The following is a 14,503-nucleotide window of genomic DNA, read 5'->3' on the forward strand; positions in this document are numbered from 1 at the left end:
GTTTCTTTTGGAGTAATGGCTTCTTCCTGGTAGAGTTGCCTTTCAGCCCATGTTGATACAGTACTTGTTTCACTGTGGATATTGACACAATCTTACCGTCTTCCGCCATCATCTTCACAAGGTCTTTTGCTTTTGTCCTTGGGTTGATATGCACATGTCGGACCAAAGCACGTTCACCTCTGGGACATAGAACCCGTCTCCTTCCTGAGCAGTATGATGGCTGGACATTCCCATCTTGTCTGTACTTGCGTATAATTGTTTGTACAGATGAACGAGGCACCTTCAGGTAAATTATACCCAAGGATGAGCCAGACTTGTGCAAGTCCACATTTCTCTTCCTGATATCTTGGCTGATTTTTTTAGACTTTCCCATGATGCTACACAAAGAAGCCGTGTGTTTCAGGTGTGCATTAAAATACATCCACAGGTGTGTCTCTAATTAACTCAGATGTTTCAAAAAAAACTATCAGAAGCTTCCAAACACCTGACATCATCATATGGGCCGTCCAGAATTGTGTAAAGGCACAGTAATCTTACTGTATGGAAACTTTTGACTTTGCAGTAAGTAAGAAAAATGTCTTAAACCTTCTCTCCTCTCATTATTCCGGCATTTGGCAAATATTAAACATTATGGTAAAATCCTAATTGTCCTAAAACGGGAAAGGTTTATTCTGATTTCATGTCAGATATTGAGGAAAACATGGAGATGTGTCTTTATATATAGTGGATGGAAACTGCTGGTTTAAACTGTAGACGACCACAATAAATCATTAAGATTATAGGTGATCAGGTCTACGGCCCATAAATCCTACAAGAGCCATCGGCCGCCTTCACTGGGACCTGTATGAAGGTGATGAAAAACCTGCACAAGTCTCCCCAGTTTGAAAAACTGCACAATGTTTACAAGCTATCCATTAATTTCTGGACGGTTGGGGACCACTGTGGTTGCAGAAACCAGGAGACCGGTGGGGGATACAGTATGGAATACTGACCAGTGCCTGTCCAGTAGGAGTAACCGTGCGTAATTATCTATTTTCCCACCACCTCCAGCCCATTAGGACATTCATCAAATATGGTAGAAAGCTTATTCTAATGATCCCCAATGTGATTTTGTGCTCCTAATGAAATCCCCGTGCCTCGTACACCAGGAGGTTACCTTCACACACCACGAGGTTACCTTCACACACCACGAGGTTACCTTCACACACCACGAGGTTACCTTCACACACCACGAGGTTACCTTCACACACCACGAGGTTACCTTCATACACCACGAGGTTACCTTCATACACCAGGAGGTTACCTTCACACACCACGAGGTTACCTTCACGCACCACGAGGTTACCTTCACGCACCACGAGGTTACCTTCACACACCAGGAGGTTACCTTCATACACCAGGAGGTTACCTTCACACACCAGGAGGTTACCTTCATACACCAGGAGGTTACCTTCACACACCAGGAGGTTACCTTCATACACCAGGAGGTTACCTTCATACACCAGGAGGTTACCTTCATACACCAGGAGGTTACCTTCATACACCAGGAGGTTACCTTCATACACCAGGAGGTTACCTTCATAGCGTGACTCATGTAGTTGAAGACTGAGACTCTGAATAAGAACGTTTCTCCACGCTTCACTGAGTAAGGAAGGGCGGGTTCTGCAAAGAATGGCTGGAAAGCTTTGAGGTCAGCTGGAGAAGAGAGACCCATCCCTCCAGGACCAACGCAGAACATCTGGGCGCACCACGTCGTGATAGTGTGTGGGACAGAAACCGGCATCACAGCAGAACCAGATGAACTGCAGAAAAGTAAAACCATGAAGATTCACAGAAGATCTAATGGAGGTGATGGATGACCTCACATCAGAGTCCACAGCAGAGGGTTTAGGATGGAAAGACAGAACTTCTCCCATTTGCCACCACTAACATCACATGGACAGGGCCTAGACTTTAAAGGGAACCTGTCACGTCCTAGCTACTATCTACGCTGCCCCATAGCGTTGTTAGTGATGTAAAGCTTTTTTCATTAAAATCGGTGGTAGTATAATGATTTTATAACTTTATATACACTTTGTCCTACCTGCTGTATTCAGTCATAGGGGTGTGATTCTCATATTCAGTCATAGGTGGCGCTGCATACAGTCACTGCTGGCGTCGCCCATGTATTTCAATATTGCTCCCGGCGAGGTTGCCTCTAGATCGGAGGTGATTCTTTCTGCTCCTTGCTTTAGCGATCTAGACGCTTCACTGCTGAGGAGACTCGATTAGAGCTGCTGTCTACATCGGTCTAGTGGTGTCAGCGCTGAACTGTCTACATCGGTCTAGTGGTGTCGGCGCTGAACTGTCTACATCGGTCTAGTGGTGTCGGCGCTGAACTGTCTACATCGGTCTAGTGGTGTCGGCGCTGAACAGTCTACATCGGTCTAGTGGTGTCGGCGCTGAACTGTCTACATCGGTCTAGTGGCGTTGGCGCTGAACTGTCTACATCGGTCTAGTGGCGTCGGCGCTGAACTGTCTACATCGGTCTAGTGGTGTCGGCGCTGAACTGTCTACATCGGTCTAGTGGTGTCGGCGCTGAACTGTCTACATCGGTCTAGTGGCGTCGGCGCTGAACTGTCTACATCGGTCTAGTGGCGTTGGCGCTGAACTGTCTACATCGGTCTAGTGGCGTCGGCGCTGAACTGTCTACATCGGTCTAGTTGTGTCAGCGCTGAACTGTCTACATTGGAGGGGATTACTGAGACCCTCACTCCAGCAGCTCTGATCGAGTCTCCTCCGCAGTGAAGCGTCTAGATCGGAGGCTAAAGTGAGGAGCAGAAAGAATCACCTCCAATCTAGACACAACCTCCCGGGAGCAATATTCAAATACATGGGCGACGCCAGCAGTGACTGTATGAGAGGATCACACCCCTATGACTGATGGGAGGATCACACCCCTATGACTGATGGGAGGATCACACCCCTATGACTGATGGGAGGATCACACCCCTATGACTGATGGGAGGATCACACCCTATGACTGATGGGAGGATCACACCCCTATGACTGATGGGAGGATCACACCCCTATGACTTATGGGAGGATCACACCCTATGACTGATGGGAAGATCACACCCCTATGACTGATGGGAAGATCACACCCCTATGACTGATGGGAGGATCACACCCCTATGACTGATGGGAGGATCACACCCCTATGACTGATGGGAGGATCACACCCCTATGACTGAATACAGCAGGTAGGACAAAATGTATATAAAGTTATAAAATCATTATACTACCACCGATTTTAATAAAAAAGCTTTGCATGACTAACAACACTATGGGGGCAGCGTAGATAGTAGATAGGACGTGACAGGTTCCCTTTAAAGAGCCACCATCAGTTCCATTTTCAGTTCATAAATCAATGGTGAAAAAGAAAGAAACTTTGTAATAATAGATCTTATCAGAGAAATCCGCTTCTTTCTTCCCCAGGATGGATCCTTCTCAAAATTCTAAATTTCTGGGTAAAATCCTTGTTCAGTTAGGACAAAATGTTACCTTACTGACATAAGGAGGAAGGGGAGGAGCTAGAGGCAGAGCCCCACCCCTCTACATAGAATCTTATCAGCAGCAACTGTCATCTCCTATATAAGGAGGAAGGGGAGGAGCTAGAGGCAGAGCCCCGCCCCTCTACATAGAATCTTATCAGCAGCAACTGTCATCTCCTATATAAGGAGGAAGGGGAGGAGCTAGAGGCAGAGCCCCACCCCTCTACATAGAATCTTATCAGCAGCAACTGTCATCTCCTATATAAGGAGGAAGGGGAGGAGCTAGAGGCAGAGCCCCGCCCCTCTACATAGAATCTTATCAGCAGCAACTGTCCTCTCCTATATAAGGAGGAAGGGGAGGAGCTAGAGGCAGACTGTGAGGAGCTGGCCTTGTTCTAAGACTATTGGACCGATACATGTAGAGCGGAGTTCACTGCTCTAAGGGATGCAGACTTTTTCCAGCACGGAGCACTGGTTCCGTTGATCTTATTATTGTGTTTTATTAGAGATTTGTTTGCTCGGCCGTTAGGCCTCAGGAATCAATGTTTCCATTCAATGATAGTAAGCAGAGGAAGACGTGAAGGCTGGATCTTATATATACATAAAGCCAGACAGGAGATTGCTAAAGGTAAATGTCAAGTAATCATTTTATTAATCTTGCTAGTGTTTCAGGGGCCTTAACTGATTGTTCTCTCAGTCACTACGCCCATTGTGTGGATAGGGATGGTAGACCCACCAGAGCCGTCACCACAGGGGGTCTCACATGCAGTTCCAGGTGATGGGCTGCTGGAATATTCTTCATTCTTTGAGCTAAAAGGAAATGTTTAACATGACATGGGGGGCAGAGCTGAGACATGACATGGGGGGCAGAGCTGAGACATGACATGGGGGGCAGAGCTGAGACATGACATGGGGGGCAGAGCTGAGACATGACATGGGGGGCAGAGCTGAGACACGACATGGGGGGCAGAGCTGAGACACGACATGAGGAGAGAGCTGAGACACGACATGAGGAGAGAGCTGAGACACGACATGAGGAGAGAGCTGAGACACGACATGAGGAGAGAGCTGAGACACGACATGAGGAGAGAGCTGAGACATGAGGAGAGAGCTGAGACATGAGGAGAGAGCTGAGACATGAGGAGAGAGCTGAGACATGAGGGGAGAGCTGAGACATGAGGGGAGAACTGAGACATGAGGAGAGAGCTGAGACATGAGGAGAGAGCTGAGACATGAGGGGAGAACTGAGACATGAGGGGAGAGCTGAGACATGAGGGGAGAGCTGAGACATGAGGGGAGAACTGAGACATGAGGGGAGAACTGAGACATGAGGGGAGAACTGAGACATGAGGGGAGAGCTGAGACATGAGGGGAGAGCTGAGACATGAGGGGAGAGCTGAGACATGAGGAGAGAGCTGAGACATGAGGAGAGAGCTGAGACATGAGGGGAGAGCTGAGACACATGAGGGGAGAGCTGAGACACATGAAGGGAGAGCTGAGACACATGAAGGGAGAGCTGAGAGACATGAGGGCAGAGCTGAGAGACATGAGGGCAGAGCTGAGAGACATGAGGGCAGAGCTGAGAGACATGAGGGCAGAGCTGAGAGACATGAGGGCAGAATGAAGAGACACGAGGGCAGAATGAAGAGACACGAGGGCAGAATGAAGAGACACGAGGGCAGAATGGAGAGACATATAGGAGCAGGATGTGGGACATTATTACTGTATAGGCTAATATGGATATTATTACTGCTGTGATTTTTGAGGATACTGTTTTCAGTGTGGGGGGTCCTGTTACTGTGCAGGGCGGCACTAGGTCACCTTTTTTCTTCATCTGGTGCAGTGTAGAAGATGGGGAAAAAGTGGGGAATGTGCTCTGGAAACTGCTCTAGATAACTGTGTGTTATTTTCTGCAGAGACGAGTCCTGGCTGGAAGAAGTGATGGCCGTCTGTGCTGGATGAAGAGGAAAAGAGAAGATGAAGGACTTCAACTAGAGACGTCACTGGTGAGTCAGTGTGTTACATGTACACTATATACAGGGCTCCTGTGTATGATGTCACTGGTGATCACTGTATTACCTGTACACTATATACTATATACAGAGCTCCTGTGTATAATATCACTGGTGATCACTGTATTACCTGTACACTATACACTAAATGCAGAGCTCCTGTGTATAATGTCACTGGTGATCCCTGTATTACCTGTACACTATATACACTATATACAGAGCTCCTGTGTATAATGTCACTGGTGATCACTGTATTACCTGTACACTATATATTATATACAGAGCTTCTGTGTATAATGTCACTGGTGATCACTGTATTACCTGTAAACTATATACAGAGCTCCTGTGTATAATGTCACTGGTGATCACTGTATTACCTGTAACCTATACCCTATATACAGAGCTCCTGTGTATAATGTCACTGGTGATCACTGTATTACCTGTACACTGACACTATATACAGAGCTCCTGTGCATAATGTCACTGGTGATCACTGTATTACATGTACACTATATACAGAGCTCCTGTGTATAATGACACTGGGGATCACTGTATTACCTGTACACTGACACTATATACAGAGCTCCTGTGTATAATGTCACTGGTGGTCACTGTATTACCTGTACACTATACACTATATACAGTGCTCCTGTGTATAATGTCACTGGTGATCACTGTATTACCTGTACACTGACACTATATACAGAGCTCCTGTGTATAATGTCACTGGTGATCAATGTATTACCTGTACACTATACACTATATACAGAGCTCCTGTGTATAATGTCACTGGTGATCACTATTACCTGTACACTATACACTATATACAGAGCTCCTATGTATAATGTCACTGGTGATCACTGTATTACCTGTACACTGACACTATATACAGAGCTCTTGTGTATAATGTCACTGGTGATCACTGTATTACCTGTACACTATACACTATATACAGAGCTCCTGTGTATAATGTCACTGGTGATCACTGTATTACATGTATACTATAGACATAGCTCCTGTGTATAATGTCACTGGTGATCACTGTATTACCTGTACACTGGCACTATATACAGAGCTCCTGTGTATAATGTCACTGGTGATCACTGTATTACCTGTACACTGACTCTATATACAGAGCTCCTGTGTGTAATGTCACTGGTGATCACTATATTACCGGTATACTGACACTATATACAGAGCTCCTGTGTATAATGTCAATGGTGATCACTGTATTACCTGTACACTATATACAGAGCTCCTGTGTATAATGTCACTGGTGATCCCTGTATTACCTGTACACTATACACTATATACAGAGCTCCTGTGTATAATGTCACTGGTGATCCCTCTATTACCTGTACACTGACAGTATATACAGAGCTCCTGTGTATAATGTCACTGGTGATCCCTCTATTACCTGTACACTGACACTATATACAGAGCTCCTGTGTATAATGTCATTGGTGATCACTGTATTACCTGTACACTGACACTATATACAGAGCTCCTGTGTATAATGTCACTGGTGATCCCTGTATTACCTGTACACTATACACTATATACAGAGCTCCTGTGTATAATGTCACTGGTGATCCCTGTATTACCTGTACACTGACACTATATACAGAGCTCCTGTGTATAATGTCACTGGTGATCACTGTATTACCTGTACACTATACACTATATACAGAGCTCCTGTGTATAATGTCACTGGTGATCACTATTAACTGTACACTATACACCACATACAGAGCTCCTGTGTATAATGTCACTGGTGATCACTGTATTACCTGTACACTGACACTATATACAGATATACAGAGCTCTTGTGTATAATGTCACTGGTGATCACTGTATTACCTGTACACTATACACTATATACAGAGCTCCTGTGTATAATGTCACTGGTGATCACTGTATTACATGTATACTATATACATAGCTCCTGTGTATAATGTCACTGGTGATCACTGTATTACCTGTACACTGGCACTATATACAGAGCTCCTGTGTATAATGTCACTGGTGATCCCTCTATTACCTGTACACTGACACTATACACAGAGCTCCTGTGTATAATGTCACTGGTGATCCCTGTATTACCTGTACACTATACACTATATACAGAGCTCCTGTGTATAATGTCACTGGTGATCACTGTATTACCTGTACACTATACACTATATACAGAGCTCCTGTGTATGATGTCACTGGTGATCGCGGCATTACCTGTACACTATACACTATATACAGCGCTCCTGTGTATAATGTCACTGGTGATCACTGTATTACCTGTACACTAAACACTATATACAGAGCCCCTGTGTATAATGTCACTGGAGATCCATGTATTACCTGTACACTATACACTATATACAGAGCTCCTGTGTATGTCACAGGTGGTCCCTGTATTACCTGTACACTATACACTATATACAGAGCTCCTGTGTATTATGTCACTGGTGATCACTGTATTACCTGTACACTATATACAGAGCTCCTGTGTATAATGTCACTGGTGATCACTGTATTACCTGTACACTGACACTATATACAGAACTCCTGTGTATAATGTCACTGGTGATCACTGTATTACCAGTACACTGACACTATATACAGAGATCCTGTGTGTAATGTCACTGGAGATCACTGTATTACCTGTACACTATACACTATATACAGAGCTCCTGTGTATAATGTCACCGGTGATCCCTGTATTACCTGTACATTATACACTATATACAGAGCTCTTGTGTATAATGTCACTGGTGATCACTGTATTATCTGTACACTATACTCTATATACAGAGCTCCTGTGTATAATGTCAATGGTGATCACTGTATTACCTGTAACCTATACACTATATACAGAGCTCCTGTGTATAATGTCACTGGTGATCCCTGTATTACCTGTACACTATACACTATATACAGAGCTCCTGTGTATAATGTCACCGGTGATCCCTGTATTACCTGTACACTATACACTATATACAGAGCTTCTGTGTATAATGTCACTGGTGATCCCTGTATTAACTGTACACTATACACTATATACAGAGCTCCTGTGTATAATGTCACTGGTGATCACTGTATTACCTGTACACTATACACTATATAAAGAGCTCCTGTGTATAATGTTACTGGTGATCACTGTATTACCTGTACACTGACACTATATACAGAGCTCCTGTGTATAATGTCACTGGTGATCACTATTAACTGTACACTATACACCACATACAGAGCTCCTGTGTATAATGTCACTGGTGATCACTGTATTACCTGTACACTGACACTATATACAGAGCTCTTGTGTATAATGTCACTGGTGATCACTGTATTACCTGTACACTATACACTATATACAGAGCTCCTGTGTATAATGTCACTGGTGATCACTGTATTACATGTATACTATATACATAGCTCCTGTGTATAATGTCACTGGTGATCACTGTATTACCTGTACACTGGCACTATATACAGAGCTCCTGTGTATAATGTCACTGGTGATCCCTCTATTACCTGTACACTGACACTATACACAGAGCTCCTGTGTATAATGTCACTGGTGATCCCTGTATTACCTGTACACTATACACTATATACAGAGCTCCTGTGTATAATGTCACTGGTGATCACTGTATTACCTGTACACTATACACTATATACAGAGCTCCTGTGTATGATGTCACTGGTGATCGCGGCATTACCTGTACACTATACACTATATACAGCGCTCCTGTGTATAATGTCACTGGTGATCACTGTATTACCTGTACACTAAACACTATATACAGAGCCCCTGTGTATAATGTCACTGGAGATCCCTGTATTACCTGTACACTATACACTATATACAGAGCTCCTGTGTATGTCACAGGTGGTCCCTGTATTACCTGTACACTATACACTATATACAGAGCTCCTGTGTATTATGTCACTGGTGATCACTGTATTACCTGTACACTATATACAGAGCTCCTGTGTATAATGTCACTGGTGATCACTGTATTACCTGTACACTGACACTATATACAGAACTCCTGTGTATAATGTCACTGGTGATCACTGTATTACCAGTACACTGACACTATATACAGAGATCCTGTGTGTAATGACACTGGAGATCACTGTATTACCTGTACACTATACACTATATACAGAGCTCCTGTGTATAATGTCACTGGTGATCACTGTATTACCTGTACACTATACACTATATACAGAGCTCCTGTGTATAATGTCAATGGTGATCACTGTATTACCTGTAACCTATACACTATATACAGAGCTCCTATGTATAATGTCACTGGTGATCCCTCTATTACCTGTACACTGACACTATATACAGTGCTCCTGTGTATAATGTTACTGGTGATCACTGTATTACCTGTACACTGACACTATATACAGAGCTCCTGTGTATGATGTCACTGGTGATCACTGTATTATCTGTACACTATACACTATATACAGAGCTCCTGTGTATAATGTCACCGGTGATCCCTGTATTACCTGTACATTATACACTATATACAGAGCTCTTGTGTATAATGTCACTGGTGATCACTGTATTATCTGTACACTATACTCTATATACAGAGCTCCTGTGTATAATGTCAATGGTGATCACTGTATTACCTGTAACCTATACACTATATACAGAGCTCCTGTGTATAATGTCACTGGTGATCCCTGTATTACCTGTACACTATACACTATATACAGAGCTCCTGTGTATAATGTCACCGGTGATCCCTGTATTACCTGTACACTATACACTATATACAGAGCTTCTGTGTATAATGTCACTGGTGATCCCTGTATTACCTGTACACTATACACTATATACAGAGCTCCTGTGTATAATGTCACTGGTGATCACTGTATTACCTGTACACTATACACTATATAAAGAGCTCCTGTGTATAATGTTACTGGTGATCACTGTATTACCTGTACACTGACACTATATACAGAGCTCCTGTGTATAATGTCACTGGTGATCACTGTATTACCTGTACACTGACACTATATACAGAGCTCCTGTGTATAATGTCACTGGTGATCACTGTATTACCTGTACACTATACACTATATAAAGAGCTCCTGTGTATAATGTTACTGGTGATCACTGTATTACCTGTACACTGACACTATATACAGAGCTCCTGTGTATAATGTCACTGGTGATCACTGTATTACCTGTACACTATACACTATATACAGAGCTCCTGTGTATAATGTCACTGGTGATCCCTGCATTACCTGTACATTATACACTATATACAGAGCTCTTGTGTATAATGTCACTGGTGATCACTGTATTATCTGTACACTATACTCTATATACAGAGCTCCTGTGTATAATGTCACTGGTGACCACTGTATTACCTGTACACTATACACTATATACAGAGCTCCTGTGTATAATGTCACCGGTGATCCCTGTATTACCTGTACATTATACAATATATACAGAGCTCTTGTGTATAATGTCACTGGTGATCATTGTATTATCTGTACACTATACTCTATATGCAGAGCTCCTGTGTATAATGTCAACGGTGATCACTGTATTACCTGTACACTACACACTATATACAGAGCTCCTGTGTATAATGTCACTGGTGATCACTGTATTACCTATTCACTGACACTATGTACCGAGCTCCTGTATATAATGTCACTGGTGATCACTGTATTACCTGTACACTGACACTATATACAGAGCTTGTTATGATCTGCTTAAGAGACTAAGGAAAGGCAGGAGATCTGTCCCTACAATAGAACTAAACTAGATCCCTACGATGTAACGGGGAACCTGATCCTGCGATCAGACCCGCTAAAGTCCTCGGCTAGTCTGAACGCAGACCTATAGATGTGGGGGAGGGATCCCTACAAGATCTAAGGACTGGGATTAGTTGGACACCTCCTAGCAGAAATAGAAGCAGTCAAAGACAAACACACAACAAAAAGCGTAGAGGTCAAAAGACCTAGCAAAAACTAACAGGGAACGGCAATAGAGCAACAAGCTAGCTCAACAGTAGTAAATACAAATGAAGTCCAGCAAAGCCAGGAGGGCGGAGCCGGATTAAATAGGCAAAATGGTCATGTGACCAGCAAACTAAAAAAAACCTAACAGGAGAGTTGTAACAGTACCCCCTCTTCTAAGAGGATCCTCCGGATCCCCTAGGCCCAGGCTTACCAGGAAACCTCCTGTGAAATGCTCGGACAAGTCTGGGGGCAGAAACATCATCCGCCCTCACCCATGAGTTATCCTCAGGTCCGAAACCCTTCCAAGCGACGAGATACTGCAAACTCCCTCTATACCGTCTAGAATTTAGGATGCGGGAAATTTCATATTCCCCGTCCTCCACCACCGGAGGAACAGTGGCAGAGGCGTCACCATCCGACACATCAGCTTTTTTCAACAGAAACATGAAACACCGGATTAATCCTCCAGGACGTAGGAACCTCCAGCCTAACAGCAGATTGGTTAACTATCTGAAGCACCTTAAAGGGCCCTACGAACTTGGGACCCAATTTTTTAGAAGGAATCCTCAATCGCAGATTCTTAGAGGACAACCAAACCATGTCACCAACAGCAAACAAAACCTCTTGCCGTTTCCTATCAAAGTACCTCTTAGATTTTTTGTTAGCCTCCTGAAGATTACCACGCACATCCGTCCAAACTCTCTCCAAATCACCAAACTCTCCTCCTCAGGCACAGCCGAAACCAATTTGGAAAATGACCCAAAAGACGGATGTCTCCCAGAACAACAAAAAAAAGGCGAATACCCAGCAGAAGAGGATGTATGGTTGTTAAGAGCAAATTCAGCAAGTGGCAGAAACTCAGACCACCCCTCTTGATTGTCTGCCACAAAACAACGCAAGAACTGCTCAACATCCTGGTTCTTCCTTTCTGTCTGGCCATTAGACTCAGGATGATATCCGGATGAAAACGACAAATGAACTCCCAACCTGTCACAAAAGGCACGCCAAAAACGAGCCACGAACTGAAGTCCCCTATCAGAAACAATGTCAGTAGGAACACCATGTAGTCTGACAAACTCCTTGACAAAGGCCTTAGCGAGTGTCTTAGCGCAAGGCAGTTTGATGAAGGGAACCAAGTGACACATCTTGCTAAAACGGTCCACGACCACCCAGATGACCGTGAAACCTTCAGAGGAAGGTCAGTAATAAAGTCCATAGCCAGATGTGTCCAAGGTGCACTAGGAACCTCCAGAGGGCAAAGCAACCCCGCAGCAGGAGCATGAGAAGACTTGGATCTTGCACACACAGTACATTGGCGCACCCACTTAATGACTTCCTTCTGCCATCCAGGCCACCAAAAACTGCGACCCACAAGTCTCTTGGTCTCAGAAATTCCTGGATGACCGGCCAACCGAGACTCATGACACTCGACAAACAAATCTCTCCTAAAGGTCCTAGGCACAAACAACCTCCCATGGGGAGTGTTAGATGGGGCATTCTCCTGAGCTTTAAGAATCTCATCCTCCAAAACGGAGTCCAAAGCAGCAATCACAACACCTTCTTGTAAAATGCTCTCCTCCTCCTCCTCAGCACTGACCATGGGAGAAAAGCTGCGAGACAAAGCATCCGCTTTAACATTCTTGGTACCCGGGATGTAAGTAACGGAAAAATTAAACCGCGAGAAAAAAAGTGCCCACCTAGCCTGACGGGCATTCAAGCGCTTGGCAGCATCAAGATAGATCAGATTTTTATGATCAGTGAAAACCTGAACGGGAAATTCAGCACCTTCCAAGAAGTGGCGCCAGTGTTCAAATGCGAGTTTAATCGCCAGCAATTCCCGATTACCAATATCGTAATTAAGTTCAGTCTCGGAAAATTTTTTTGAAAAAAAGGCACAGGGATGTAATCCATCCCCGTTATCCTGAGACAATACCGCACCGATCCCCACCGAAGAAGCATCAACCTCAACCAAAAACGGCTTAGTCACATCAGGCTGCATAAGGATGGGAGCAGAGGTGAACCTCTCCTTTAAAAACACAAAAGCTTCAATGGCCTCAGAAGTCCACTGAACCGCATCAGCACCTTTCCTGGTGAGATCGGTCAGCGGTTTGACAATACTAGAAAATTTTTTTATGAATTTTCTGTAATAATTGGCGAAACCCAAAAACCTCTGTATCGATTTCAAACCAATAGGCCTAGGCCATTCCTGCACAGCTTGAACTTTAACCGGGTCCATCTCAAAGCCCTCGCTGGAGACAATGTAGCCCAAAAAACTAATTCTCTGTACAGCGAACTCACATTTCTCCAGCTTAGCAAAAAGTGAATTGTCCATTAATAACTGTAATACCTCACGTACGCTCCGCCAATGAGACTCCAGATCCGGCGAATAAATCAGTATGTCATCCAAATACACAACCACATTTTTGCCGATCAAAGGTCTAAGGATGTCATTAATAAGATTCTGAAAAATTGCTGGAGCATTAGTAAGACCAAAAGGCATAACCAGATTCTCAAAATGACCCACAGGAGTGTTAAAAGCAGTCTTCCATTCATCACCCTCCTTCATGCGCAACAAATTGTATGCCCCCCGGAGATCAATTTTAGAGAACCACTTGGCCCCCACTAACTGGTTAAATAAATCGGGAATCAATGGCAGTGGGTAAGGATTGCGTACAGTAATTTTGTTAATCTCACGAAAATCCAGACAAGGACGTAAACCGCCGTCCTTTTTTTTTACAAAAAAAAATCCAACCGCCACAGGAGACTTAGAAGGCCTAATGTGACCGGCGGCCAAGCTTGTCTGTATGTATTCCTCCAAAGCCTTCCTCTCAGGAATAGTAAGGTTAAATAAACGACTCTTAGGAAGAGTCGCTCCAGGGACAAATTCAATAGAACAATCATAGTCTCTATGGGGAGGCAAAACCTGCGACTCCTCCTCAGAATAAACTCTCCAAA

The 14,503-nt window shown here is 44.0% G+C and overlaps 1 protein-coding gene across 6 annotated transcripts in view; it reads right to left on the reverse strand.

Annotated features, from left to right (window-relative positions):
- The window catches only part of LOC141273167 (alpha-2-macroglobulin-like protein 1), a 607,283-nt gene that overhangs the window by 117,992 nt on the left and 474,788 nt on the right, over positions 1 to 14,503 (reverse strand). For all 6 annotated transcript variants that reach the window (XM_073684620.1, XM_073684625.1, XM_073684624.1 and 3 more), the window contains one exon: positions 1,577 to 1,802. In XM_073684620.1, coding sequence (XP_073540721.1) covers positions 1,577 to 1,802 — 226 coding nt within the window. The remainder of the gene's footprint in view (positions 1 to 1,576; positions 1,803 to 14,503) is intronic.

This window comes from Phyllobates terribilis, unplaced genomic scaffold, assembly GCF_046119375.1.
Source record: "Phyllobates terribilis strain yellow unplaced genomic scaffold, ASM4611937v1 Scaffold_5__5_contigs__length_657084704, whole genome shotgun sequence".
Taxonomy (NCBI): domain Eukaryota; kingdom Metazoa; phylum Chordata; class Amphibia; order Anura; family Dendrobatidae; genus Phyllobates; species Phyllobates terribilis.